Source organism: Colletotrichum godetiae, assembly GCF_030913485.1.
Source record: "Colletotrichum godetiae strain CBS 193.32 chromosome Unknown BDP55scaffold_20, whole genome shotgun sequence".
Taxonomy (NCBI): Eukaryota; Fungi; Ascomycota; class Sordariomycetes; order Glomerellales; family Glomerellaceae; genus Colletotrichum; species Colletotrichum godetiae.
The window spans coordinates 33,068-60,606 of record NW_026851268.1 but is presented as its reverse complement, the minus strand read 5'-3'; the positions used below and the strand labels follow the sequence as shown (position 1 = coordinate 60,606).

At 54.1% G+C, this 27,539-nt stretch overlaps 9 protein-coding genes across 9 annotated transcripts; 4 read left to right on the top strand and 5 right to left on the bottom strand.

The window, feature by feature from the left end:
- The first annotated feature begins 3,076 nt into the window (after positions 1-3,076).
- BDP55DRAFT_145725 (uncharacterized protein) lies at positions 3,077-4,354 on the top strand. The gene is made up of 2 exons (XM_060565581.1): positions 3,077-3,466; positions 3,542-4,354. Exons 1-2 carry the CDS (start codon positions 3,234-3,236, stop codon positions 4,032-4,034), a joined length of 726 nt encoding a protein of 241 aa, XP_060429636.1. The 5' UTR covers positions 3,077-3,233; the 3' UTR covers positions 4,035-4,354.
- A 320-nt stretch (positions 4,355-4,674) lies between these two features.
- Positions 4,675-6,198, bottom strand: BDP55DRAFT_743849 (uncharacterized protein; the record flags this gene model as incomplete). Its single annotated transcript, XM_060580497.1, has 6 exons — positions 5,546-6,198; positions 5,386-5,455; positions 5,295-5,365; positions 5,083-5,142; positions 4,929-5,041; positions 4,675-4,877 (listed from the first exon to the last, which is right to left on the bottom strand). Exons 1-6 carry the CDS (start codon positions 5,845-5,847, stop codon positions 4,675-4,677), a joined length of 819 nt encoding a protein of 272 aa, XP_060429635.1. The 5' UTR covers positions 5,848-6,198.
- Positions 6,199-6,376: 178 nt separating this feature from the next.
- Positions 6,377-9,449, top strand: BDP55DRAFT_145699 (3'5'-cyclic nucleotide phosphodiesterase). Its single transcript, XM_060565580.1, has 4 exons — positions 6,377-6,725; positions 6,783-7,610; positions 7,668-8,263; positions 8,322-9,449. The coding sequence occupies exons 1-4, from the start codon at positions 6,551-6,553 to the stop codon at positions 9,366-9,368; spliced, it is 2,646 nt and encodes an 881-aa protein (XP_060429634.1). The 5' UTR covers positions 6,377-6,550; the 3' UTR covers positions 9,369-9,449.
- Positions 9,450-11,189: 1,740 nt separating this feature from the next.
- BDP55DRAFT_663256 (serine carboxypeptidase) lies at positions 11,190-13,497 on the top strand. The gene is made up of 2 exons (XM_060574865.1): positions 11,190-12,049; positions 12,117-13,497. Exons 1-2 carry the CDS (start codon positions 11,569-11,571, stop codon positions 13,271-13,273), a joined length of 1,638 nt encoding a protein of 545 aa, XP_060429633.1. The 5' UTR covers positions 11,190-11,568; the 3' UTR covers positions 13,274-13,497.
- A 440-nt stretch (positions 13,498-13,937) lies between these two features.
- Positions 13,938-14,927, top strand: BDP55DRAFT_693781 (SBDS protein C-terminal domain-containing protein; the record flags this gene model as incomplete). The annotated part of the gene is made up of 1 exon (XM_060577269.1): positions 13,938-14,927. The coding sequence occupies one exon, from the start codon at positions 13,938-13,940 to the stop codon at positions 14,925-14,927; it is 990 nt and encodes a 329-aa protein (XP_060429632.1).
- Positions 14,928-15,755: 828 nt separating this feature from the next.
- BDP55DRAFT_663250 (40S ribosomal protein S18) lies at positions 15,756-17,095 on the bottom strand. The gene is made up of 4 exons (XM_060574864.1): positions 16,991-17,095; positions 16,855-16,884; positions 16,614-16,712; positions 15,756-16,470 (listed from the first exon to the last, which is right to left on the bottom strand). Exons 1-4 carry the CDS (start codon positions 17,013-17,015, stop codon positions 16,154-16,156), a joined length of 471 nt encoding a protein of 156 aa, XP_060429631.1. The 5' UTR covers positions 17,016-17,095; the 3' UTR covers positions 15,756-16,153.
- Positions 17,096-18,013: 918 nt separating this feature from the next.
- Positions 18,014-19,814, bottom strand: BDP55DRAFT_631827 (uncharacterized protein; the record flags this gene model as incomplete). Its single annotated transcript, XM_060572334.1, has 4 exons — positions 18,014-18,361; positions 18,424-19,242; positions 19,336-19,694; positions 19,757-19,814. The coding sequence occupies 4 exons, from the start codon at positions 19,812-19,814 to the stop codon at positions 18,014-18,016; spliced, it is 1,584 nt and encodes a 527-aa protein (XP_060429630.1).
- A 1,500-nt stretch (positions 19,815-21,314) lies between these two features.
- On the bottom strand, positions 21,315-24,431 carry BDP55DRAFT_145507 (Cas1p-like protein). The gene is made up of 2 exons (XM_060565579.1): positions 24,096-24,431; positions 21,315-24,001 (listed from the first exon to the last, which is right to left on the bottom strand). Exons 1-2 carry the CDS (start codon positions 24,217-24,219, stop codon positions 21,453-21,455), a joined length of 2,673 nt encoding a protein of 890 aa, XP_060429629.1. The 5' UTR covers positions 24,220-24,431; the 3' UTR covers positions 21,315-21,452.
- A 1,470-nt stretch (positions 24,432-25,901) lies between these two features.
- BDP55DRAFT_552149 (uncharacterized protein) lies at positions 25,902-27,018 on the bottom strand (the record flags this gene model as incomplete). The annotated part of the gene is made up of 2 exons (XM_060569180.1): positions 25,902-26,617; positions 26,721-27,018. The coding sequence occupies 2 exons, from the start codon at positions 27,016-27,018 to the stop codon at positions 25,902-25,904; spliced, it is 1,014 nt and encodes a 337-aa protein (XP_060429628.1).
- Between the last annotated feature and the right edge of the window lie 521 nt (positions 27,019-27,539).

The following is a 27,539-nucleotide window of genomic DNA, read 5'->3' as shown; positions in this document are numbered from 1 at the left end:
ATCTACGGATGAGTGTAGGCATTCTTCGTCGAATCTTGCGGGTGTAAGGATACTGATTGTAAGAGGTGTGTGCAAGTGGAATGGGGGTCGAACGCTTCAGCCAGCCACGAGAAAGTCCGGCAGGGCAAACTCGGGCGTATAACAAGCCAGGGACGTTCCTTACCAGCAAGGTATGCGGAGTCCACAGGGGGGGAAAAAAAGACAATTGTATGGACGGATACAAAGTGAGGCTTCTTTTCGTTCTTTCTCCGCCTCCCCATTACTTCTGGAAGACACGAAGAAGGAATGGATCATGGATCAACGGCGATATTGCGACATGTGGGTAACAATCTGCGATCAAGGCAAGAACAGGCACAGGGCCACAGGCCTTGTTTGCCATGATTGCTGCTGCTGAGAGGAGTGGGCAACATGTGGATTCCTTGCGTGGCAGGCTGGACCCAGTTCGCACAAGGAGACGATCGGCAGTGCGACTCGCGAGCTTCCCAAGGACGGGACCCTTTTGGTCAGGGAGATACGAAGTAATTAGATCACAGATGTGTACATCGGTATGAAGCTTCATACACTCTGGTAAACCGCAAAACATACCGAGGGCGAGGGTGATGAACAGAATGGATGGCTGATAGGGAGGCGCGCACAGGGCAACTGCACGTAGAGAGTATCACAGCAATCTAGGTAGATACGGTTGCAGGGTTGAATCGAAAGTCGAACGCAAGGTATCCGTAGTTGTGGCGGACAGATCGCAACGCATGCAGCTTGAGTGATGACGGCGACTTGAGACGAGGGCGTCCACCTTGAGGGCATAATCCGCAGGTAAACTAACAGGGTGATAGTCAACTGTCGCAAGAGAGTGCGACAGGCGGCCAGAGACGGAAGAGCTGTGCAAGCCGGCCGGCTTAGAAAGCGATTGTTGGAAATCGTGGTTGGATGCGCGGCACTCAGCAGGCAGTTTGAGTTCTCACTTTGCAGCCTGGGAAACGACAGAATGCCACGGCATATGCGTGGAGCACTGCAAGTCCAAGTTACCGACCTGGTGGGCTAAAGTGTGGTATGCGTAAGGTATCCGTAGTATGGAGTTGAATCCTGCATCCGCTTCTCAGGGCCAGAGGTTGCGTATTCTGTTCAGGTTGATTGGGGGACGCATCGGAAGAGCCCCAAGTTGAAAGATTGAAGACGGTTCTTCGGGGCCTTTGGCACAGTGGCAGACTCAAACAGGGTCCAACCAGGGGGCGTTGGAAGAGTATCCGTGACTACTGCGTACTCCGTAGGGTAGGCATCCAAAAGATAGACAGCGCTTACGGATAGCCGACGTGCATTTGGAGACTGGAGACCTGAGTTCTGGACCAGATGTTTCGGTTCCCCTCTGAGAAATCTCATCTGCGTGCTTGCGTTGCGTGCGTTGAAGTTTGACAGTGACACCCGCACGGCGACCGACCGTACGGCGGAGGAAGAACGTCTCAATGCTTGCTCATTCCCGTACATTCCCAACAGTCAGGCTGCGTGCGTGTGTGCGTACCTGAGCCATCCCACCCGCCTGGTTGCTGAGTTGAAGGTTGAGGTTTGATAATTGAAACATGTATCTTTTCTACCGTCTACCGCGGTTGTTGTACATGGAAGGTGAGAATGGAAGCCACGAACCGACTGCGACAGCGACAGCGAGACTTCTGGGTTCATCACCTCGGGAACCTTCCGATGCCCGACCTTAGTCACCGAGGTAGGTGGCTTGATTGTGCACCTGCCTGAGGTGCGTCGACTCCCGTCGTCGAAATGGAAGGAACCAGTTGCTAGGTGTTGAGGTCTCGAGGAACGTGTCTCAGAACGGCAGGCACGCCTCGCAGCTCGCAGGCGCAGGCGCAATCGAAATGGAAGCAGCCACCAAGGCGTCATCCAGCAGATGCTTGCGCCAGTCAGAGATGGCGGCGGGCGGGAAGGTGGGTGCCGGTGTGCTACGGCGCAGACGCCCAGGTGCTTCTTTCCACCACCCCTTCTTGCCAACCCAGGCGTGCCAGGTGCTTCTTACCTCCATTGGCTTTTGGGCCCTTCCATGGGGAGGAATGGGAGAGGTACTTGCCCTGGGTACCTCGACCTGGATAGTTACAATGTCATGCCTGAGGCACAGATACAAGCAGAGAGGTGGTTGACGGGATTGGTCAAGGTACCGGGGCACGGATGCACTACCTTCCACAAAAACCGGACCCCCCCCCCCCACCCCTTTTCCCTTGCGGCCTGCCTTTGACGTGCTTCTCCCCTGCAAACCCTGTTCCCAGTGGTTCCAGTCGCCATCCCCGGTGCGCCCCTCGACTGCATGGCAAAGTGGCTCCGAAGAAGGCTTCGTGGGCTTCCACACTTTCGATCGATGTTCGAGAAGGCGGCCAGAAGACTGGATGCAGGGCCCTGTCCCTTTCCCCCGCTGCTGGCCCCCCTTGCTTGTGAGCTGCTGCCCTGCTGCCCCCCTCACACACACGAGATAAGCACCACCAGCCCGAAAACCGCAGCGGCCGATCACTGATGTATTGCTTCACACTACAATCTCACCAACAACTCCCACGACCAATCCCTTCGCCCATCCATTTTATCACGTAGGTACTCCGTATCCCTCCATCAATCAATCAAGTGAATCCATCACCAGTCGTTTCAACAACGTCAAAAGGCAGACGCGCACACAGCTTCTAGAGCGAGCGCAGGGGCGTGATTTTGACGACCACCGGCACCCACAGGAACGGATGCGCAGGATGGTCAGCCACTGCGGGACGAGGTACCCTCTTGCAGGCATCTTTCCCTCCCCCCCTCCGTCATCGTCCCATGCCTGCCAGGGGCTTGGGCTTGTCCGAATCCAGATCTGACATTCTGATTCCGACGGGCACTGACATTCTGAGTCCGACAAAGTCTTCCTTCCGCCTTGCCTCGCACCCCAGGCCCTGACAAGAGCCTACCTGCGCTGCCACAGCCTACGAATACCTACCACTAGCATTTGATTTTCGGCCAGCCAGCTGCCCAGCAGGCCATTCAGCACGAGCGCCAGCCGTCCGTCACCTTTGCTCTGTGCGTCTCAGTACGGATGCCTATCAAATAACTCGGTCGAATCTGTCTCCAGTTGTCCGCTTTGTCGGCCTGCTTCTCGACCCACGTTCATCGTATTTTCACCCGCGCTCCGTGCTTCCCATCTGCTTTCTGTCGAACTTTTTTTTGGCCGAGTTGAGTTGTGTTGATGTCGAGTACCTGTGCAAGACCAGTGTATGCTCGGCACGGCTATATTCTGCAGAATACAGTCAACACGAACAAGGGTCGGATCTGAAGCTGCCCGTCTTGGCATGCTGTTGTTTGTCACGAATCTTGGGTCGGAGGGAATGCTTCTGTTGCATTTGCACCAGATTCCCAAGCGAGAAGAAAAGAGAAAGGCAGACACAACCGTCACCAGAGAGACTCCCCAAGTAACGCCCCTTTCTTCACTCAAACGTAAGGTGGTAAGGTAGGTACCGGTACCGGTAATCTGAAGCATGTCGCTTGGAAGCCCAGCCATGCCCTGGCTCATATGGCGTTGCAGTCACATTCAACCCTCCTGTCTCGAGGCCTCAGTGAACCGTGAAGCTAGGCTCTTCACATATCTTCGTACTCACGAAACTGGAATCGGAGTCGGAAGACACAAAACAGCACGAAATTGTGGAATATTTGGGCCAAGCTGGTTTGAACTATTTCGGCTGGAGTTGTCTCTGTCTCTACCTGTCCTTATTCGGCGTTACTGGGTCGGTTCGTGGGGTTTCGATTGGACATCTTTCTTTCTTTTTCCATTCTTTCTGTATGTGTTATGGGCCAGAAAGCAAGCAGAAGCTATGTACTGTCCACCTTACCATGTCTGGATTGTCGTCTGGATTCCCGGTATTAGATTCTTTTTTGGCTCTGGTCTCTGCTTCCATCCATTCCTCCCAAGTTCGCGGCGCCAGTCAATCCTTGGCTTTGGAAGACAGGCGCAACCCAAAGCAGACGAGACCACGCCATACCCCATTCGAAGTGACCTCGTTCCCTGGGCTTACGGATAAAGGTAGTGTATGGTAGGTAGGTATTCGTACCTGGTGGGAAGGAAAACCGATGCCTTCCATGGCTTCCATTCCTTCCCTCCAGGCTTCAGGTATACGGTGCAACTTCAAACACAACCCATAGGTTAAGGCCACACATGTTAATACCACACACCTCACACAGGTTCACACCTCTCTCACACCTCCAAGTCCCAACTGCCTGCCATTGGATTACCACACTACTTACCACTCCCGCCACCATCTACTCCTTCTATCTGCTTCTCTGTCAATCCCATCCGCATTCGCAATTTGCTCTCCTGTTTCTCGCCTCTTTTCTTTTGGCCAATCCCTTTGCTTCTGTAGTATTGTTACTGACACCGGACCGGGTCGCTTCATGCTTTGCTATTCCTCGTTCCTACTGCATACGCCTGATAGATGGAGTGACACGGTGCTAGACTGCCGGCAAAGAGAAAAGGACGAAGACAAAACCCCCCATTCTCCAGAGTCTAGACCAGAGAAATAAAAAAGGCGCCAACACCATAAACACTCTTAGTCCCGAGGACTCAGTCGCCTCCCCCACCTCACTTACTCATTCGCTCGAACTCTACGTCGCCACCCCAGGGCACAAGAAGAAAAGACTCTGTGGGAAGTGGATGTTACCATGCTAGCCCGGTGTCAAGTTACACTCCTCTAGCTTTTTTTCCACAGTTTGGAGAGCTTCGAGTTCTGTTTCTTGTTCTGTCCCGCGTTGCTTTGTTGGGCAAAGTATGTAGGCACATAGGTACTTGCACTCGCGTTCTGTCACCAAAACCTGGGTAGGTAGGTAGGCTGACGGGAGGGGAGGCATGACCCATTGGGAGGAAACACCTAGGTACAGCAGGTACTCTGTAATTGGTACATGGACCTATCTTAACGTACCTCCTCGTGCCCGGTAAACCTCCACGGTCTCTGAGCTGCGTTGCTGCACTGAGGAATGGCAGTGGGGGCTCCCAGTGGTGAACGTGAGGTGAGGTGGAAGGGTGACGGCAAACCTGAAGGTAGTATGTGTACTCGCTACCTTGCCCTCCTTTACCTGATCTGCCTGGTTTTAGCACTTGCTCGCTCGCTCGCTCGCCTGCCTTCCTTTTCCCGTCTGTTTTATTCGCAAGCAGCATTTTGGGCCCATTTGGGGGTGCGCTCTACCTTACCCAGGTAGGTAGGTACCGTCGTCAGCTGCGTACCTACTGCGTACGGTACGCCTGTGGTATATTCTGCCCACCTACCCACCCACTGGAACCCACACACCCTCCACACCTCACATGCACACCACACATTCCCAGTGCCTGCTCCTGCTGCTTGTTGCTGCTGCTAGGTACCTACTGCGTATGGTAGGTACCTTGCCTTTCTTGCCCAGGACTGCTTGCTGCACCTGCACCTCACCCGCACCCGCACCCGCAACACTGCAACTGCAACCACCACTCAGCGCTGAGCCTGGACTACCTAGGTGTCTCTCATCTCTCCCGTTGTCTCTCCTCCCGTCCCCGTCTCTACCTTACCTTACGCAGTAGGTACCTAGGTAGCTCTCCCACTCACCCTCGCCCTCTTTCGCACCTGGCACGCCGCCGCACATCCACCCACCCCCCTTGCGTTGCTTAACAATTTCGTACTCGACCCAGTCCATTGTACTTTCGTACTCCTCCTCCCAGTCCCAGTCCCAGTCCCAGTCTCCCAAGTCCCAGTCCAAGGACCCAAACTCCAATCCTCCCCGTCCCAGCTGGCCGCTCAGTCGCCCTCTTTCCTTTCTTCCCACTTCACGCCCGTTCGTCCCAGCCCTTGCTGTACGTAGCCTACCCTTCATGATATCACGTCCATTTGTCGTCGCTTCCCTCTTGTGCTCCGCTTCTCTGTCGCCCAATTTTGCAATTCTTTCTTCCTCTCAACTTCCTCCTATGCCAGACTGACCCAAAGACCTCGCTCGCTATCAACAGCGCCAGCATACCGAAGCCTCCACTCTTCGCCTCGAGTACATGCGAACTTTCAGCGCGACAGTACCCGCAACTGCGAAACGACAAATCCCCCCCTCTCCCGATCGCCCCTACTCACACAAAAACCCAGAAGGATCCGTACACGCCTCGACACTACGAGCAAACATCACGTCCATGATCTCGGCCAATCTGGTTTCGTGCGACTACCATCGATGCCAATTCTGGTGACCGTCGGAACCACCGCGCCACCGCTGCTTCGTCGCCCGCTCTTGGTGAAATACCATTCATGAGACTCCTGGTCCAATTCCCGACCACCACTTGCCTTCCAACCCCGACGACTTTATCACGAAGCCTGCTTCATTGAATCCTTCGTCGCGCATTGCGCATCCATTAGGACGCTAAAGGTGTTGCGCCGTCGTGCTGCTTTTCGACAGGACTGGGTCGCCGTCCTCGACTTGACCCGCTGCAAAAGCTCAGCAATCGCAACTTTGATCAATCGCATCGTTACGCTCGTAGTTACTCTTTGCCCTAGTGGCCAGAGCGCTCCGGTCGCGAGACTGGTTGCTCCCTAAAGCCATGATGGACAATGCCACTTGCCATGTCGTCTACGTGAACCGTCAGGTTCGCCAGGACAGGCTTATCCGACCTAATGCGCACGATGATCAGCCATTAGACGCTACCGAACCCGTCGTGCGGGAGAATGACGATATTCAGAAAGATGCAGACTTGCTACTGGACACCTTTGGGGAAGGTAGGCTCGGACTGAATACCATACACTCGTGGCCTCGTGGACTAACCATTTGTTCAGTTTATCTTTGCTCCACAGGATCGGCCTGTATATCTACGCTGTTCCAGCTGTCCGACGAGTCCATGATGGACCTCACGCCAACTTTGGTTCTCATTGATGTGCCCCACGACGAACGGCTACCCAGAATCCGGTCCCGGTCTCGATCACCATCGCCGCACTCTCGCCCGACTACTGCCGATATCAACATCCACACTCCTGAGGAGGATGTGTACGGTCTCAAATTGCTACAAAGGATCATGACCGAGTCGCATCTCCGTAGTTTATCAAAGCTGATTGTGCCGATACCTATCGTTAGCTTTTCGCCTCTTGAGGATGGCAACGCAACATTTCCGGCTGGCGACGATGCGAAACCCAAGTCTTCGTCATCAGTTGATCGACGCCTAGTCATTCGATGCCTGGATCTAGGAGCCGTGGATGTCATCATCAGTCCTCTACACCTCAAATGCATCACGAGTCTAGAAATCCATGCTTATCGGGCACATAAGGATGCGGCCCGAGAACAGCAGGAAATGCTTGAAGTACGCCGCGGTAGAAAACGGTCATGGGTCGGGATCAACGAGGAGAAACCGTTTTCCTATCTCAGGGAAGCCATGGTATCCGGACTTATGAGGGGCATTTGCCGGTCAGGCGCGGACTCTGACGATGATCGGATCTCAAATGTCAGCATTGCCGTCTCCACCGATCGCCAAGCTGCTGTCGCTGCCGCCGTTGGTCAGTGGCACTTTTGCGCGCATAGTTTCACAGATGACGAGCTCCTTGTTGCGGCCATGGTGATGTTCAAGCATGCTTTGACAATGCCCGAGTTGGATCGATGGCGGATACCGACAGGTGAGTACATTGCGCCTACATGAGCCATACGTGGACGGCTACTGACGATTCGAGTAGACCAGCTCATAAGCTTCCTGGTCGCTTGCAGGGCTGCATACAATAACTTTGTCCCTTATCACAACTTCCGCCATGTTGTCGATGTTCTACAGGCTACTTTCCACTTCCTGGTTCGTGTTGGTATTCTCGCGCCATATCCCGCCGATCCCTTGTCGGATCAGGATCCACCGCAGAGCTCCCCAATGGCGAAGCTGCTTCATCCGTTCGACGGCTTGACGCTTTTGATCACGGCCATTGGACATGATGTCGGCCACCCTGGTGTCAATAACGGGTTTTTGGTCACTCTCAATGCCCCACTGGCACAGTTGTACAATGACCGATCAGTACTCGAGTCATTCCATTGCGCTGCCTATTCACAGATCCTTCGAAGGTATTGGCCAAGCGCTTTTGAAGATTCCAAGATGAGGCACCTCATGATCAGCTCAATCCTCGCCACGGACATGGGCCTGCACTTTGATTACATGAAAAGGCTCGGAGATACTCAGGACAAACTAGATGTTGACAACACAACTGATGGTTGGAATGGTCGCATGCAAGAGGAGCAAAAGGCTCTCGTATGCTCACTGCTCATCAAATGCGCAGACATCAGCAATGTGGTCAGTTTTCAACAGTTTTTCATGTTGTAGTTTGGTAACTAACTCGAACGGCTTGCAGGCAAGGAAGCACGAAACCGCGCTGAAGTGGATGTACATTCTTTCGGATGAGTTCTCTCGACAGGCTTCCATGGAGAGCGAATTGGAAATTACGTCGTCTCTTCTGTCGCCCCCGAAGAAGGACCTGATCTCACTGTCTAAGGCCCAGCTGAGCTTCATGAATCTATTCGCCATCCCTCTCTTCCAGGGAGTGGCGGACATATTGCCAGCGATGAAATACACTGTTGACGAGCTCGAAATCAATAAAGGTCTTTTCGAGCAACGTATTCGGGAAGAGCAGGCGAAGGAGGATCCCATCCGCAAGAGACTTACGCGCAACGACGGCGCCTTCTCCCCACGAACTATGAGTTTGGCTGGCGGGCCCGAAGGAAGCAGAGACTCCATGACCCCGCGGGTAATGACGCCTCTGGCCGAGCTTGCTATGCCGCCTCCGCTGCTTGACGACTCGAAGCAAGAAGATGACGGGCTTTCCCCCGAGCCAGCGGGCTCGGAGCACACAACAGCGCTAGTCACAGACATGCCGGAGCCGGAAGACCCTAAGGAGGTAAATGGCATCGTCACGTCATTTGATTCGGTGGCCGACTTCGCAGCAAGCGATCCCTTCCACTGCAGGGACAGGGCTAGCAGCTCGCCAGATAATCATCACGGCCACAACGGCAAACAGCGGTGCAGCGAAACGACGGACGGCAGCACCACGGGCCCGTACACCGGGGACTGGGCTTCGCAGGCTACGAGCGCCACCACCGGCAAGATGCCTCTATCGCCAAGCACTCAAGGCACTAGCATTGTCAGCAGAGAGTCGACGGAGCAGCTTCCGGGTGTGCCCACGATTTCGGAGCCCAAACCGTTCGCCGAAGCCAAGCCTGAGTCTGCATTCCTGGACCACGATGCCAATGGCTCTCACTTGTCAAACGGGTCTTTGGGCAAGACAGAAGGCGGCAAGGTGGTGAAGAAGAAATCTAGTAGATTCCGCATGAATGCCTTCCAGTTCTTCCGGCGCAACAGAGCGTCGAGCCCGTCCATGTCGGCGGCCGACACAGCTACCTAACGAATCAGAAGGGATTCGAGCGAGCCGAGCCGATTCTGGCAGCTACATTCATATGGCGCGGCACTGGCACAGGAAAGCCACAACTGTGGTGACTCACGCAGATGTCCCAGCGATCGATATACCCGAGTCACCACAGAGTTGTTAATCTAATCGCGGTCCGAGATGACGGGAGCAGCGCCACAGTCGAAGAAAAGAATTGTAAAGCACAGTATACGGAACTCGCTATTTATGTACAGTATTGGGGATGGAGTTAATGCGTATTGGGTGTTTGAGTGCTTCGCCTACATTGGCGACGATAACGAGGGGGACACGGCCGCGCAAGTCATGAGCTGGATGGCAAGGCCTACGACATTGTTCTTCCGGGCCTCGACCGCCTGCTCAAAAGCAGGCCGGGTGGGAGGCGGCGTTCTGGGCAAGTCGGCAGGTTGTGACGATTTCAGCTTTGGGCCAGACAAGGGACGGTCTGATATTGGGCAATAATGGAGGCATTGCCATATTTTGGTCTGGCTAGTGGGCGTGCTATCGGACCATGGGATTGAGGGAGTAGGGATGTGACGGCATACGGCTAAAAATGGCCGACAGCCCATAGTAGACGATAGCAAATTCTAACAAGTTCACTACGATGATGAATCGACTTTACGGAGTACTGGCGTGCACCGAGATATACTCGCCGCGACCGCTAGGTGTTGTTCAAATCTAGGATATAGACTGGTAAGTAAGGTATAACAGTTCAACGGCTCTGATGGCAAGGCAGGTCTGCGTTGATAGCCTTTGAGTTGATCGGGCGTAGCGACATGGCATTAGTGGATGGATGGATGGGTATCCACCCGGACGGCCGAAGGGGTTCTCGCACACATCTTGGGATGGACCCACCCACATGAAGTCATGTCTTGGCCGCGACGAACGGTGGTTTTCTGGACTGGCACAGCCTGAAGCATCTGAGAGTAGATGGGCACAGTATCCGTAAGTAAAACCAAAGATATTAGACAAACGAAATGCTAGCTACATCTCGCTGGCATTCGTTGGGGGCTTTTGACCGGAGCTCGCCGGCGTCATTAAGAATAAAGTAGGTAGCTCCAACGCACCATGAGGTGTCACAGAAAAGCAACAGAGGCTTGGCTACCGGTGGGTCGGCGAGGCAATTCTTCTATTCAGTAGGTTTATTGTGAATACGACCATCTTCCTCCTCAAGCTCCCCGGCAAACCGAAAGCACGAAGATGAACTTCGTTGCTGGGGCGTCCGGTTCAAGCAGTTTGCGTTTGGAGTGTTCAATGTCGGGTTCGCCTAGAGGTGAGATCCCTCCCCCGTTTGGTTTGGGACAAGTCTGGCGAATGAGAAAGCGGCATCGGGTTATCAGCATGGAAGAATTATGGATCCTCGACAGTAAAAGGTCCCAGGTCCAGGCACGGCGCGCGGCACAGGTTCCTGGCCGTGAGATTGTGAGGTGGTGCCTGAGGTGGTTTGCCGGGCGGTACGGCGGTACCTGACATGACGCAGACGAAGCAGGGCGGGCGAGAGCGAGTGACCAGTGGAGGAACGTACCGCCTTATCAGATTGTCGCGTGGAGATGGGTGAGAGTCTGTTAGCAGATCTGCAACAGGCAGGTTCCTATCTTTAGCGTCCGAGGCGCGGGGATCAGGTGGACAGTGTTTCTCGACTATCGTTTGGCCAACCCTTGGGGAGCTCACGAGCCAGTCGTTTCTGTGCATTGCCAGCTGGAGCTCTCCACAGTAACCTCTGTGCATTGAGGGTGGTCCACGGGTTTGTGTTGAGCTGTTGCTCGAGTTGTGTCGTTGCTATCCATTGCTGCTGCGAGCCTGCGACAGCGGTAGCGCGACCCAGCTCGGCCAACGCACCCCAGCCCCGATGGATGACAGCAGCAGCAGTGACAAGCTGTGCACCTCTCCACTGCTCTCTGAGTCTCTCTCCCCGCCCCACCCCCAAGCACCCAGAGTATGCAGAGCACCCAGCCAACCCGCCTCCGTCATGTTTCATTTATTACGTCCGCGAGCTTCCTGCCTGTCGCCTGTCATACTTCCTCCGAGCTCCCTCTTCCTCCCAAACTCATCCAACCTCCCATCAACAACCTCTCCTCCCTCCGCCATCTTTACCTTCTTCCGCTCCCCATAACCATCCCTTTTCATCTTATCTGTAGTCGATTCCATCATCAGAGCTCATCAATCGAGCTGTTTGCCCATCATGAGGTTCTCAACCTCCGCCCTCGTCCTCGGCGCGGCCTCCACCGCCCTTGCCTTGGACCAGCAAGTCCTCGGCGGCCAGGATAGCCCCTTTGACTCCATCAAGACCACCGGCGAGAACTGGCTCTCTGCCTTTGAGGACAAGTTTGGCAAGATGACCTCTGAGGCCAAAGCCGTTTGGGACGAGATCACCCTCCTCGCCCCCGAGGCCGTTGAGTCCTTCAAGAAGACCACCCAGGCCACCAAGCCCAAGCCTCACCACCGCAAGTCCGACAAGAAGTGGGACCACGTCGTCAAGGGCGCCGATGTCCAGAGCATGTGGGTTGAGAAGGATGGTCAGCAGCACCGTAAGATCGCTGGTGACCTCAAGAACTTCAACCTTCGCGCCAAGAACGTTGACCCCGCCGCCCTCGGCGTCGACAAGGTCAAGCAGTACAGCGGCTACCTCGACGATGAGGAGAACGACAAGCATCTCTTCTACTGTAAGTTATCCCACCCGACAGATTCCATTTTTCTGTCCATCTTAAGCCGCTTCTAACCTTATCGCAGGGTTCTTCGAGTCCCGCAACGACCCCAAGAACGACCCCGTTGTCCTTTGGCTCAACGGTGGCCCTGGCTGCTCTTCTTTGACCGGTCTCTTCATGGAGCTCGGCCCTGCTTCCATCGACAAGAAGCTCAAGATTGTCAACAACGAGTGGTCGTGGAACAACAACGCCTCCGTCATCTTCCTTGACCAGCCCGTCAACGTAGGCTATTCCTACTCTGGTTCCTCCGTCTCCAACACTGTCGCTGCCGGCAAGGATGTCTACGCTCTTCTCTCCCTCTTCTTCCACCAGTTCCCCGAGTACTCCAAGCAGGACTTCCACATTGCTGGCGAGTCGTACGCCGGCCACTACATTCCCGTCTTCGCCTCTGAAATCCTCTCCCACGAGGACCGCAACATCAACCTGAAGAGTGTCTTGATCGGCAACGGTCTCACTGACGGCTGGACCCAGTATGGGTACTACCGCCCCATGGCTTGCGGCGAGGGTGGCTACAAGGCTGTTCTCGATGAGGGCGAGTGCCAGGCCATGGACAATGCTCTACCCCGTTGCCAGAGCTTGATCAAGAACTGCTACGACTCTGGCAGTGTCTGGTCTTGCGTTCCCGCTAGCATCTACTGCAACAACGCCCTCATCGGCCCCTACCAGCGCACCGGCCAGAACGTTTACGACATCCGTGGCAAGTGCGAGGACAGCAGCAACCTATGCTACTCTGCCCTGGGCTGGATCAGCGAGTACCTCAACCAGGATGAGGTCAAGGAGGCTCTCGGTGCAGAGGTCGACAGCTACGACAGCTGCAACTTTGACATCAACCGCAACTTCCTCTTCGCCGGTGACTGGTTCCAGCCCTTCCACCGCATCGTTCCCAGCCTTCTCGAGAAGATCCCCGTTCTTATCTACGCTGGCGATGCTGACTACATTTGCAACTGGCTCGGCAATCGTGCCTGGACCGAGGCTCTCGAGTGGCCTGGCCAAAAGGGCTTTAACAAGGCCGAGGTCAAGGGTCTTACCGTTGGTAAGGGTGAGGAGTACGGAAAGGTCAAGTCCAGCGGCAACTTCACCTTCATGCAGTTGTACGGCGCCGGACACATGGTCCCCATGGACCAGCCCGAGGCCTCGTCCGACTTTTTCAACCGCTGGCTTGGCGGTGAGTGGGCTGCGTAAATGCACTCACAGTAATGAGCGATGTACGAAACGAAGTTTGAATAGCGTGTGGAATGCTGTTGTAACAGTGAACGCTCGAATTGGTTCGTAGTCCAAGACTGGGCATATTGGAGTTTGTCAATACGGGAGGACCCAGTCGTCCGGTTTACCAATAGCGCCAGTTTAAGCCTGGCGCAGTAGAATCTAGTTACGCTGTTAGAACATGACTTTTTTTTTCCCCGCGAAACCTTGAGGTGTTCTGTTCCTACTTGTACAGTGCTGTGCTGTATGAGTGTGCTCGGTCTGGACCAACCCTGCTGCTGTGCCACTGTAACGGAGATGAGTCGAAATGACAGTATTAGTCACCGGCGCATTCTGAGGTGCCTTAGCTGCAGAATTCCTGACTGGGTATCCGCTAACACAACGTCAGACCAGCAGCACCTGCCGTAAACATATTTCACCACCTGCTGCCCCTCCTCGCAGCAGCACCACGCCAGTACCTACCTTTACCCCGCCAAAACTTTTCTGGTCGACTTTTAACGTCACCGAACAACGACGAACCCAAACGGCTCTCCCGTTGTCGCCGCAGGCAACCACACACTCTCTCGCGAAGAACCATTCTACAAACCATTCCACACACCTCACACAATCATCAAAAACCAACAACCCCACCACAACCGCCACAATGTCGCGGATGATCAACCAACCCTCGAACCAGATCAAGCTGACCAACGTGTCCATGGTCCGCCTGAAGAAGGGCAAGAAGCGCTTCGAGATTGCGTGCTACAAGAACAAAGTCATGGAGTGGCGTTCCGGGATTGAGACGGACCTCGACAACGTGCTGCAGATCCCTAACGTGTTTCTCAACGTGTCCAAGGGCCAGACGGCGCCCAAGGAGGATTTGGAAAAGGCGTTTGGCAAGGGCAAGAGCACGGACGATATCGTGTTGGAGATTTTGAAAAAGGGGGAGATGCAGGTTGGCGGCAAGGAGAGGGCGGAGCAGACGGAGCGGGTGCATAATGAGGTGATTGGGATCGTGGCGAGTCGGCTTGTGGACCCGAGGACGAAAAGGGTGTATACGACGGGTATGATTGAGAAGGCGCTTGATATGCTGAGTTCTGCGGCACACGGAGATGGAGACGATGGGCCTGGTGGGAAGAAGGGTGGTGCCGGCGCTGGCGGAGGATCGAAGACGGCGAGCAGCACGGGGACGCCGGCGGGCGGGGAGGAGGGCGAGGCGAAGCCCCGCGAGAAGGGGTTCCACTGGACGGGCGTGACGACGACCAAGTCGGCCAAGTCGCAGGCGCTGGAGGCGATGAAGGCGCTGATTGCAGCGCAGCCTATCCCTGTGCAGAGGGCGCGGATGAGGTTGCGGGTGACGTGCGCGACGAGCGTTCTGAAGCAGGCTGTCAAGGAGAAGCCTGCTGCCGGTGGGAAGAAAGCAGGGGGCGACGACGGCGACGAGGAGCAGAAGCAGAAGCCTGGCACGGTCAAGGATCGGATTCTGGGGTTCGTGGAGCAGGTGGAGAGCCAGGACGTGCTGGGCAGCGAGTGGGAGGTTGTCGGGTTCGTGGAACCTGGCGCGTTCAAAGGGTTGGGGGATTTCATTGCGGGTGAGACGAAGGGGATGGGAAGGGTTGAGGTTTTGGATATGGCTGTTATTCATGAGGATTAAAAAAGGTTTGGATGAGACGGCGGTGGTGGTGAGGGTGGACTGACGTGGTTACTCTTGTCGATATACCCCCTTTTTAGACCGAGAAGGGTTTTTTTCTTTCCAGTAGATTTCATGATGGAAGTAGAATTCACGACATGATGATCAGCCATGCATCCATCCGATGTGAGCGTTCCTGAGGAAAGTGAGGTTGGTGTCTACGAGCTGTCATAGCAAGCTGGGCCAACGGCGAAGACGATATTTGTAACCATGGGACAAATATGGTTTGGTGGCTGGTTGAATTTGTACTTTTGACGCAATATCTTCACGAACATTATAATCATGTAGAGTCCGCCAATCGACTTTGATGAGTGAGAAAATGCACATTTATACCGTTCGGCCGTCGTCAACGACGGGCGCTACTTCCTGGGCCATATGCCGGTTTCGACTTCAACCCTCTCTCTTGCCATCCTGCTCCCCCTTCCCCGTTCATCTTTGGCACTATATTGTGTAGAGTCAAGTCAGTTGTTGATGAATTTCGACTGGCTTCACTGTGCTGTGCCAGACTGGCCTTTTCCGTCGGTCCTTCTGTGAGGCCCGATGATTGTTTATGGTTCAAGTCTTAACAAGAAGCTCTTGAGCTGCACAACGTGCCCATGGACATCCATGAGCATACTGATATCTCATCTTGAATCGTAGGTCGAACCCGGACCGGACCGGCTGGGCTGGGGTTCGGGCTTCCCGTGTGGAGTTGAGGCTCCTTGGTTCTGCCTCCACACGGAGCAGGAAGCGGGATCCGCTTCGCTTGGAAGTCGCACAGATTTTTGAAATGATAGCCTTCAGGTAGCATGTGGCATATGGTATGTCACTATGGTTTACAGCGTTCCGTGGCTGTCGAGGAGAAACAGTTCTAATGATAAGTTCTATCAGCAAGTCACCAGTGCGTTGACAGCTTCTCTGCCGCTCTCGATCAGTTTAATGCGTTGTCAATTTTATAAAATTTCACGTCACGTCGTCACCCAGAAACGCCGTGTACTTTTTTAGCTTTTTGTTGTTTTGGTATGATGGAACTCTTCCGATTCGTTATCTAGAGACGCCACCATCCTGCGCAGAATAGCAATCCCCTTGTTGTAATGCAGCAGTAGAGTATCATCACGAGTGATGAGATGGAGAGAAAACCAGCCGTATCACGCCGCCTATTGTTCCTTGCCACCGCACGACCCAAATTTTCATCATCAGAAGCCACACGCTTAACCACCCTTCTTCTTGGACACACCGACCGTACGGCCGCGGCGGCCGGTGGTCTTGGTGTGCTGACCGCGGACGCGGAGACCCCAGTAGTGACGGAGACCGCGGTGGGCGCGGATCTTCTTGAGGCGCTCGAGATCGTCGCGGAGCTTGGAGGCGACGCCGTTGGCGAGGATCTGGCTGTCCTTGCCATCGACGATGTCGCGCTGTCTGTTGAGGAACCACGCGGGGATCTTGTACTGGGTAGGGTTCTGGATGATGGTGACGATACGCTCGAGCTCTTCGGAGGTGAGCTCACCGGCGCGCTTGTTCAGGTCGACTATGGGGGTTGGGTTAGTCTTTCGTGTCCTCCTTGTATGTTTTCGAGCTCTTCAGTTCCTAGCGCCAAAGATGCAGTCCTCGTGTGCGGAATCTGCTGGCGGAGGGAATGGGGGAAAGAGCAGGGCTTTCTCGTAGACGTACCATCGGCCTTCTTGCACACAATGTTGGAGTAACGACGACCGACACCACCAATCTTGGTGAGCGCGTACATGACCTTTTCCTGACCACGAACGTTGGTGTCTGCGAGCAACCGTTAGCCATCTCTTGTTTCCTCTTTCCAATTCTCGTGCCGGCTTTTGTCTCGAATTTCATGTTCGGGGTGTGATCGGTGTGGTGTGTGTAGTAGGGTTTGCTGTCGTCGGCGTGGGAGGAGAGTACATACTCAGAAGACGGAGAATGAACTGGAAGTTCGCTGCACCAAAACAGTTAGCATCGCCGTTCCGGAAACTTGCTCTCTCTCGAGAAACATTTCGGTGTTTATTTCTCGAGAGGCAAGAGGGGCGCTGGGATAGACGAACACTTCTCCCCGGAGACGAGCGACATGCTGGGCAACTGTCGTACGAAGGCTGCTCCTAGATGTCGATGGTTGATGGCTGACGAACAGATTCGGTCAGGTGTGATAGACTCTCGAGAGTGGGTGAAAGGAAATTTGCGAGTTTGGCGGTGGGCTTCGCTTACCCTATGGTCACGTGGAATCGGAGCGCACCCTCTTCGCCTCACGGCTGGGAATTTTTTCAGCGGGGATAACTGACTAAGCTGCTTTTGTGGGCAGCGGTTGGCTGTGACCCGGCTGGGACCCCTCGCTCTCGAGACGCTAAGATCCACTCGATGCGAGAAAGACTGCAGGGGTCGTTTTCGATTGGTCGGGATCTCTTTGGAGAGATCCAGTGCATCCAGTGCTCAACTTCGTGAGCCCACAAATTTGGACTGGCTCAACCGACGACAACTCAATGATGGTGCAAAGTTGTGGTATCTGCACCCAAAGTTGCGGTGGCATGAGCCTCCTTGGATCTCTTTGTGGTGATCCAGCAAGTACAATTGGCGATAAACTCGGCTAACGTATCGTACCGTGCCCCTCTCTAATAACTCTGATTTCACTATCGTCCAGTAACATCACTCTCGTCCGCTCATATGAATGCCTGTGGGCGTTCATCCACTTTCTCAAGTAAGGTACCTACTAAGGTAATTGTATGATTTCTTGGTCTTGATGCCAATATTCCGGTGCCCAGCGGATGAGTTGAGAGTTGTTACAGTCTTGTCTCTCAAGCACTCCTGACCATCTATACAATCGGGAGCTTGCACTGAACTTATTCATCTTTCACATTTTTCAGAAGTTGATATTACTCGAAATTGTACTCAACATATCCTGTCATGGAGTTTCCTGCAATATGATTCGACAACGAGATTCTTTCCGTTCATGAAGCCCTCATTATCATCAACACCCATCGTGATCCAAGTAGATCCAACCAGCCAGCCAACTACCTGCTCTCAACTCCAATTCACCCCGTTCCCAAGTACCATCCATACTTCCATTCATACCATTACGCCGCAGGCGCCGCCGCCACCGGAGCAGCTGGCGCAGGCAGGGCAGCAGGTTGCGCCTGATTCGCACCAGCAGCAACTGCCGCAGGTGGAGCCGGAGCTGGTTGCGTGACGCTCTGGCCCCCGGGACTCGATCCCACAATCACCACTCCGGACCCGGCATTTCCCTGAGGCGGAGCAGCAGCCGCCGGTGCCGAAGCCGGCGCCGCTTGTGGGGGTGTGCCGGGATTCTTTCCAAACTGCACCGGTGCGATGGCTTGGTTGGCTCCATCGACGATGGCTGCTCCCGGTTGTGCTGCCGGAGCATTCTGCGACGCTGGCGGCGGCGCGGCTACTTGAGCTGGTGCCTGAGCGGCGGGAGCAGCAGCAGCTGGAGCAGGTTGTCCCTGGTTCGCGCCGACTGCAATACTTCAAGGTTCTGTCCGCCTTGCTGGCCCTGGGCCTGAGCAGGGGGAGGAGGCGGCGGCGGCGTTGCGACCTGTGCCGGAGGTTGAGCTGCTGCGGCGGGAGGCGGCTGTACTCCTCCCTGATTTGCTCCAACCGCAATGCTTCCCAGATTTTGGCCTTGGCCCTGAGCCTGAGCAGGAGGCGGCGGGGGGGCCTGCGCCGTGTTGTTGGCCCCATTCCCATTGAAGATTCCCAGCCCGGATAACCCCGCCAGCTGCGCGGCGGCAATCTGCTGAAAGCTCGAAAAGATCTGCGCAGCGGCTCCGGCCAGCGCCGGGTTTCCGTTGGCGGCGTTAGCGGCGGATGTCGCGCAGTCGGTCAAAAAGGTCCCCGCGTTCTGGACAAAGAGCCCCTGTTGCTGGGGTAGGATGATGGCGGCTGGGTCCGGGACCGAGAGCAGCTGCGGCGCCTGTGTGCCTGCGGGGAGGATGATGCTCTGGCCTATCTGGCCGAAGGGCGCTGCCTGGTTGAAGGCTGCGAGACTGAGGCTGTTGTCGGCGGTGGCGGACCCGACGGCTTGGGCACTGAAGTCGGACGTGTTGGATCCAGCGGGCGAAGCGGAAGACTCAAGTTGCACGCGGGCGGCGCCAAAGGCGTTTGCCTGGGCTGACGCTGCTTGTTGTGTTGAGATCTCCAGGTTAGTTGGGTCCGTTACCATGACGAGCGTCTGTTTCCCTGCCTGCCCATTGTCTGCGAGGAGCTGGTTGACGAGGTACCGCTTGTTCTGTTGCCCCTGATTTCTGTTGTCGACTAAGCCGGTAACAGTAACGATGATAGTGTTCTTTGTCCAAAGTCAGTCTTGCGCTCATCATTATTGTATGCTCGTTGCCGGTTGTATCAAAGCGGCATATCCGGAGGACAGGGAAAGACTCACCGCCTGAGGAAACTGGGCCTTGAAGTGATTAATCCGAATGTTATCCTTGACGGTCTGCAGCTGTGTCGCAAGCGCGAGCTGGGACTGCACCAACGCGGCGAGTTCTCTCTCGTTCTGCCTCTGCAACTGATTGATCTTGTCGAGGTTCTCCTGGACGACGATGATGTTGGGCTTGATGATGTTTTGGATAATGTTCACGTCGCCATTGTTCTTATTGTTATTATTGTTGTTGTTCTTGCCATTGTTATTGTTGTTGTTCCCCTTGGCATTGTTCTTATCCTGACCCTGGTTCTGGTTCTGGTTCTGATTCTGATTTTGACCCTGCCCCTTGTCCGCGGCTTTTGCATCCTGAGCAGGTGCTGGAAATCAAGACAGTTAGCATTACCATGCAGTCAGAGTACAAGATGAAGTCGAGACCTACCCGCCGCAGCCAACGAGCTGAACGCCGCCAGGGCAGTAATAACGTGCTTGAGATGCATGGCTTATTCCAAAGGTCCACACAAACGATTAGGATTTACAAACGATGGGCAAAAAGGCAGCGAGTGTTCAAGGCACAACCGACTCGAAAGGTTATAATTATGGATAGAAAAGGACTGTAAAGAATCGAATTATGGGAGAATTAGAAGTGGCCGCTAGGGCTCACGGAGAAGAGAAAGGAAGGCAAAATAGAGGGAAAAGTAAACGCGAAGGGAGCCAAGAGATCTACTCTATCGGAGTATAATCTGTTGATCTCTTCTGATCAGTTGCAATGCAGGAAATGAGAGGAGTAATAGGGTGCTGGCGGACTGCATATGTATATTAACCTTATCCAGACCATCTTTCTCGCCGTCCGGAAACAGCATCATGGCCATGCTCGCCCTCTGTCGATGAATCCCTCCTGCTGCCGGGAGTTGCGTTTCCCGTGGCCGGTATGGAATGCCCTAAGGAAGAGGGAGGGGCCTCCGAGTCGTAGATGGACAGGCTGACAGATCTGGTAGACAATCGTCTCGTCGTAAAACTCCCGAGCCCTTGACCCCAGTCCTAAAAATTAAGTAAAGCCGCGGCCAGGAACAGAAGAACACACGATGGTGGCTTCAGAGCCAGGGGGCATTTCGAGATCTCGAGGCCAAGGGGGAAAGGGTGTCCTGGTCCCAGAGAGGGGTAACGGAACCCAAAATCAGGACAGCTCTGATAGAACAGTAAGAGGGAACCCCAGCCTCACCTGCCATCCAACCTTGATACCAACTTGACATACCCGTACGCCGACCGTGTGCCGTCTCAACCGTCCCATGCCGCACCTGTCAAAGCAGCCATCATCCCATCGACGAAAGGGGCGAGTTTCGGTCCTCTAGCCACCAATCACATTGCCGCCTTCTACGACACCCTGGGTGGCTTTGCGACCCCACGCGAAACGGTATCACAGAAGAGCCTCATGAGACAGGGGAGAGGCCGAGAAGGGAGGAGGGGTTGTGGTCCAATCCCGTGTTTTCTCTTTCCATTTACGAGTCAGCAGGGGATGGTGTCACGTCAATGCGTAGAGTTTGGCAACTCGTCGCGAGTGATGCCGGTGGCTATCTGTAAATCTCCGTAGGATTGCCCTCGCCATGATCATCCGCCAAGTAAAGATCGCATCCAGGCAGGAAGGAAGCCGCAAATCAGAAGACCTCGAGATTGCGAAGGCTGCTGGGAGCGCGTCGGGACAATTTCCAGACGCATCTGCGGCTCTTGGAAATGTCATCCAGCAACACCAACCCCAATCGGAGAATTAGGTGGTTTTTTGAGTTAGGCTCAAGCCGACGCAGATGCCAAGGGCTAGTCCAAAGCATAAATGCTTGCCGCCTGAACCGATGACAGCTTGGATAACGGGGAGCCGAAGCTTGTTTTCCAAAGACCACATCGGAGTTTGATGTTTGTGTGGGTAGATGGAGCAGATTCGAAACACACAACTGAAGCCCCTCATCCCTGTCCCTGTTTAGTACAGCATACCACTTCAATGCGACTCACTGATGGACAAAAAGTGTATCATCTGCAACTCTGTGGCGTCGCCTCGTGTAATCATTAATACTGAAATTTTGCCTTGCGTCATTCCGGGTAGAGGGAATGTTCGGTTCCAACCCGGGATTATCGTACAATGCCCATCATACACCATAAGTCATATTACCAAGCCACAGCAAAGCCAGGAAGCCCACAAACTTCAGTCGCAAGGCACTGTTTGACACAAAAGAGCTTTTCGTCCTTCCTCTTTCTATCGCATTCTCCATTGCTGCCGCCGACCGCCATGGGACAGGACTTGTCTTACCGTCCTTAACCGGCAGGGTGCGACCCAACGAGACTTCTTCGGCCTGCTCTCTCTCCTCTACTCCTGTCAAACCTTGAACAATGCGGACAGTAGCACTCTGGCATCCGTTACAGGCCCAAAGAAAGACAGTAGCAATGATGGTTATTTCAGCTGCTCTCGGTAGGCGGCCTCCGCTTCCAATCCTCAAAACTCCAGCTCCGTCACTCGCAAGCCATATGTGATGGTGCAGAATGTAGGCTTCAAGCGACATTCTTCCAAGAGCTGCTGCAGGCGGTATTTGAAGATCTCGCAACTTCCGGAAAGAGTTCCTTGTAATGATGGCCGACAGCACGAACCAGGGGCTCGTATACGGGTGGTAGGTGTCGTAAGACTGGTTATTGTGGTATACCTCGGCGATGAACGCAAGAATGACGAAAACGATGAGATACGCAACGGCGAAAAGGGTCATTATCGGCTTCACCGGAATTGCGTCTTGTTCTGGATACGTGATTTCCAACAACCCACGGTCAAGTGCGTTGTTGATCTTTTCGAAGGAAGCCTGGACGTTGATGCCATGCTGACGGCGCCTGAGGACCGAGACTCGGTGCGTAGCAGCCGCCGTAAATATGCCAAAGTAAGGAATGAAGCGGTCCATGGCAAAGTGGGCGCGCAGGAGATTTACGTCCCAGTAAATTCCACAAGTCCGTTTGAGCATTAAAAGAAAACGCTCAGGTGTACGGGTGCTTTGTACCAAGTACGAAGTCCCTGCAGCAAATACAACAACCTTTACGAAGAATGCAACGGGGTTGCTGTTGGACTTCTTAAAACAAGCCAGTGTTGTGTAGATGACAGCAAACCAAAACGTCAACAGCGGTGCAGTGTATATGATCCATTCGCTTGATACCATGAAGGCGATGAGGCAGGTTAGCAGGTTCAGCCGACCTAATACATACGCGACCCTGCGCAGCGAAAAGTCTTCGGTGCGGAGGAAGTACATCGTGTGACCGTAGCTGAACAAGAAGATGAAGGTCGCCATGAGGAACTTGTGTACCTTATACATCGCCAAGGACTCGGATGCCGTGTGGTACTTGTACAGTAGGACGAATACCAGCATCAAGCCTCGCCATTCGTCTGTTTGCTCCCGGGACAGAAAAGACGTTGTAGTCAGCCCTTTCGCCGACGACAAGACGGGTGCTTTGAAACGAATTGACAGCGCTGCGAAAATAGCTAGGCCAACCAAAGGTAATATAAAGTCTGGTATGTCAAAGTGCTTGTCCTGCTTCGCGAAAATGTGAGTCCGGTCGGCCACAAGGCAGTATACCGCAACGACCAGCATAGTAGCCAACGCCAAAAGAGTATCCATGAAGCGGGACGTTCGGGCAGACGGAAAAGCATCCTGCTGCCGACTCAAGAACAGGATTGGCATTGTCAACACATTGAGGCCAAGCAGCAGAAGCTGAATCCGACGAAGAGGGGGATACGGCACACAGCAAGTGACCTGGTTGGCGTATCCTCGTCTAATCAGACCGGCGTTGCAGTGGGCATTGAGGACGACATCTAGTTTTCTCTCTGCTACAATGTCGACCGAGTGGATACCATCCTCAAGCATAGCGTCGCCGTGTCTCTCGGTCATGCTATTGTAGGCCCATGCGATGTGCGAGTGCTCGTTCAGCTCCAGGTGCTCCAAGTTCCAGTTCATGGCGTCAATCCTCTTAGGAGTGATGGCTCGCGCGCGGGACGTCGTAAGCATATCGTAGGCTGGGACAGGCACGGGTGCCATAAGGACATGATTCGAGAGCTCTTCAAAGGCTGACTGCGAGTTGCTCTGGGGGTACACCATCAATTCGTCGATGCTCTTGTGCAGGTACGGCATGAGGACGTTGATGCCTTCTCTGAAGAGCTCCAAGTACCGGTCACCGCCCTGACGGGCCGCCCACAGACCTGGGGTGCCGAGGACGATGAGCGCTGGTGAATCTCTTCCCTCTTGTCGAACGAGTTTCTCGTAGTCGGCGGATCTAGGACGGTCCCTAAACCGAGCCAATTGACTATGGAGACTGGTAGAGTTGAGCCAAGGGTCCCAAATAAACTCAAGTTTGACGCCTTCAACATCCTTGGTTAGGTTTTGATGTTTGTCTTCTGACACAGCGAAGTCGAGAATGGCTTTTTCGGCAACATGATGGTCAAGTCGTGTCATGGCAGCGAAGTAGAGCTGGCGCATGGTTGAGTCTCCAATGATAACCAGGTGACGACCGGAGAAGCAGCCTGAGACATCCTCGCGGGACATCTCGCGCATCCTGCAATTGGCGGGTTCCCATCTCGAAAAAACGTCTCTCGGCAAGTTTGAGCCGGGTCGCGAGCGCCAGGTGCCGTTGGAGAGCAAAGCGTTGCACTTGTAGGGATCATGTTGGCCTGCATCTCGTGTCAGCTTCTTGACTCAAGCTTAAGCTTGTCCAGGACCATAAATTGGTGGGGCGGTTGGAGAATGGAACTGCTTAAATCGTACCGAATACGAAATACTGGTAGACGACTGAGAGAAGCAGTATCAAGAGAGAAAGCCGTGCTACGGTCCGGAGAAAGAAGGGCGAGCTCCCGGCAGAGGCAGCTAGCCTCTGAATGGTGCGAATCATTGGGGGCTTGAGGGGATAAAAAGGAACCACTCGATAAGGTACGGCGCGCAATCTCAATGCTCCGACTGGTGGTGGCGGTTGGAGCAGGCGGGAAACCGCATTCTCTTCCGCCTAGTGGGAATGCTCTCCGGGCCGTTCGGGGACGTATTGCAGAACGTAACAGAAGAAGACTCGCGATGTCACAAGTCCGAGATGGCACCACGAGAGAGTAGAGACACGAGTGGATGAAAAAGGGGAACTTCGGAGAGAAACAATCAAGCGGCGAAGGATCCAAGAAAGGAATCGGGTTGATTGTCGACCCCGTCAGACGCGCATGCGAGCGCGGCTGCCATTTCCCTTATAATGCCAGCAACGGTCGAGGCCAAGAACTGGACGGATGACAGGGCTGGCGCTGCCAAGGTGCCGCTACGGAAAGAGACCCGTCCATGGTCTTGGGATCTCATTCCTCACAGCCTGTGACCTGTCAGCCTGGAGGAAGGGAGTGGAGGGGATCCGCGGAAAGGGGAAGGCAGTCACACTTACGCGCACTTACGCAGAGCGGCAGAGCACTGCATTGGCACATTAGGTATCCGTACGTAGACCCTGGGGAAATCGATAAAAGATGGATGGGGGGTCACACTTGGTGGGAATCACCGTCAGCAAGCGAGTTGTTGGTGACTGCTAAGATGGGATGGACGGGCAGCCGCGAGATAACAGACCAGCCCCCCCCCCCCTTCCGTGATCCCTGCTAGATGTCGACGACGCACCCTCTTTTGGCAAGCCAACACGCGACATTGTGGGGGAGAGAAGCACGAACCCGAGCACCGTCATTCTGCCCTTGCCATTGGCACCGTGTGGGATGCCCATAATCCCGCTATTGCCGCCAATGGTCTGCATCAAGCCATCGCCAACGTGCTGGTCCTGTTGGAGTCTTGTGGACCGGGAAACACAGTGTGGCCCACTTGTACGGGCCAGTGCAGCCACGCTGACGGCCAAGAAGGCGCACCGCCTATTTTTCTCTCGGCTCGAAATTTTTCGTCTCTCCTTCCGTCCATCCCTCCGTCAAACGTCGTTTGCACTCTACCAAAAGATCCCGTCGCAAACGGCAGCGCAGGTATTGATGCTTGAGGAAGATCACCACTCGAGCACTGCCAGTCACTCCATGATAGTCATACCCCATTCGGAGCATATTGGGCTGCTGCAGAAACAGAGGTAGGTCAGAGCAAGGAAGCTTCCTTAGCTACGCAACGCATCACACACATGCAAACTTGATGCCGTCTTTTGCCATAGCTCGATCAGTTCAGCCTTCTCGTCTTCTGATCTTGAGCCGGATACACCACGCCTTGCGCGCGGTAGTATGAGACAAGATCGAACCCCAGGCAATGCTCTTTGAGTACGTAACCTTCTGATTCCATGTGAAGGCTTGCGTAATTTATCTGTTGTCACATCTCCCAGTCTAGTACCCTCCTTTCCATGCAGAGATCAAATCCATTTTGTGTGCGTATCTACTACCTCGCTACCTAAGAGGCAAGAAGAAGAGCTGTTGTAAAAGCAAATTCAAAAGCAAAACATCTGATCCCTTTCGTTCTCGTTGCTTAGTCTCAAGAAAGCTGCCAGCCTAATGGCCGGTTGCTTCGCCCGAGTCTCGACTTCGTACTCCCATCCCATAAAACCCTGATACATGCGAGACCAATTCACAGTCCTCAGTGAAGATACATTCCCCAGGTACCCACAGGGCGGGTAGTGTTCGTCTGCTTCGGCTGCTTGACAGTCGCGTCCAGAGCCGACAACAGACCCTGGCGATCGAACTCGGTAAGCTGAAGCTTCTGCGCAGCCTGAATATGCTGAACATCAACATCTGAGATGCCTCGGATAGCAAGGAGCTCGTCGGCGCCAAGGCTGTCCGTGATACGCTTGACCTTGTAGTTCAAGAGGAAGTGATCACTCATCATCTCCTCACGCTTGTTGAAGATGGCAGTCGTTGCCTTGGAGATCTTGATCGTCACCTCCTTGAGGTTAGGGCATTTAGCCAGCTTGAGGAAGGCCAAGTCAGATTTAGGACCGCACCAGTGAATCTCAACCTTGCGCAAGTGGTCGAACAGGTCGCTGTTGGCCTCCAGCTGGCCAAGAAGCTCGCAGCCACAGGCAAAGTACTGAGTCTGTTCGCTGTAGTAAACCTGAAAGAACTCGTCTCTCAGGGCTGCTCCTAGAGTCTTGTATATATTGAACTGTTGCTTGGCCATGCGAGTCCACAATCTTGCCTCGGGGTTGGCACAGTTGCAGCGATACTCGTCTTGAATGCGCTTGAGGGCAGGCATTCTGCAGGCCTTTTGGGTGGTTTCAACGACCATGTGAAGGACCCGTGCTCGGATCTCACGGGGCAACTTCATGAACGGGAAGACTGTGGGAGAAGGGCGGTCTACACCACAGGAGTCAGCTCCAACCTTGACCTTTCCACGCTGACACTCCAGAGAATAATCCCGTATAGAGCATAAAGGTTGTCCGGGCATTGAAGTACTTACTGGCAATCTCCAAGACTTCGGTGCACATGTGAATGAGCAAGGCGCATTCTCTTGTCTCGTCTTGCTTGTCTCTGCTCTGCTTTGTCATTCTCTCTGTACACTTTCGAATAGTGTCGATCATGGCTTGACGTCTCTTGGGGCTCAGACGAAGCATCCGGCCAAGCTCAGCCATATCAATGGTGGCTGTCTTGGTGTCTTCCAGGGCTTGCAGCATCACCTGAGTGTTGTGGCACAGCTCGAAGCGCTTGTGGATGTTCCGACACTTCAAGACAAACCACGAGTCCATACCCAAGGCCATCTTGTCAATGCGCTTGTTATTCCTCTTCCTTTGCTTGTGTACGATATTTGACAATCAGGGTGCCCTTTTTCGAACACTTTGATGATGTATGCTCGGTGTAGTAAGCCAGGCGGAGAGATACTGGAGATGTATTGCCGGAAAGGAGTAGCCTGGGTTTGGAAGGGATACTGACTGTCGCTGCTTCCGAATTGAAGCGGTCCAGCTTTTGTATGGACTGGGTTGAAGTTATAATGAATAGCCGATTAGGGATGATTCAGATCTTCGCTATATGCAAGCGAAAGAAAAGGCATAGAGGTCTTTATACGATTCTGAGGCAATCTTGATGAGAAACTTCTGGGGTGTCTTTGATAGGAGAGTATCCCTAGGGAGATGCCGTAAATCGAAACATAGTTCAGGGCCGATCTTGTGGATTTGGTTAGCCGTCGATGCTGGCTTCGTGAATGATCGCCCCTGCGTGAAGACGATGCACAACTTGCGGTACTTGTCAAGCCGACCTGCAGCATCAGTGTTAGCAGGAAAGT

Coding starts and splice junctions, on each gene's coding strand:
- BDP55DRAFT_145725 (XM_060565581.1), top strand. CDS start 3,234: ATGCTCGGCACGGCTATATTCTGCAGAATACAGTCAACACGAACAAGG. Junction 3,467..3,541: donor CTCAAACGTAAGGTGGTAAG/GTAGGTACCGGT, acceptor ATGGCGTTGCAG/TCACATTCAACCCTCCTGTC.
- BDP55DRAFT_145699 (XM_060565580.1), top strand. CDS start 6,551: ATGATGGACAATGCCACTTGCCATGTCGTCTACGTGAACCGTCAGGTT. Junction 6,726..6,782: donor ACTGGACACCTTTGGGGAAG/GTAGGCTCGGAC, acceptor CCATTTGTTCAG/TTTATCTTTGCTCCACAGGA. Junction 7,611..7,667: donor TCGATGGCGGATACCGACAG/GTGAGTACATTG, acceptor CGATTCGAGTAG/ACCAGCTCATAAGCTTCCTG.
- BDP55DRAFT_663256 (XM_060574865.1), top strand. CDS start 11,569: ATGAGGTTCTCAACCTCCGCCCTCGTCCTCGGCGCGGCCTCCACCGCC. Junction 12,050..12,116: donor CGACAAGCATCTCTTCTACT/GTAAGTTATCCC, acceptor ACCTTATCGCAG/GGTTCTTCGAGTCCCGCAAC.
- BDP55DRAFT_663250 (XM_060574864.1), bottom strand. CDS start 17,015: ATGTCGCTCGTCTCCGGGGAGAAGT. Junction 16,885..16,990: donor GCTCGTCTCCGGGGAGAAGT/GTTCGTCTATCC, acceptor GTTTTGGTGCAG/CGAACTTCCAGTTCATTCTC. Junction 16,471..16,613: donor TGTGTGCAAGAAGGCCGATG/GTACGTCTACGA, acceptor CAACCCCCATAG/TCGACCTGAACAAGCGCGCC.
- BDP55DRAFT_145507 (XM_060565579.1), bottom strand. CDS start 24,219: ATGATTCGCACCATTCAGAGGCTAGCTGCCTCTGCCGGGAGCTCGCCC. Junction 24,002..24,095: donor CTACCAGTATTTCGTATTCG/GTACGATTTAAG, acceptor CACGAGATGCAG/GCCAACATGATCCCTACAAG.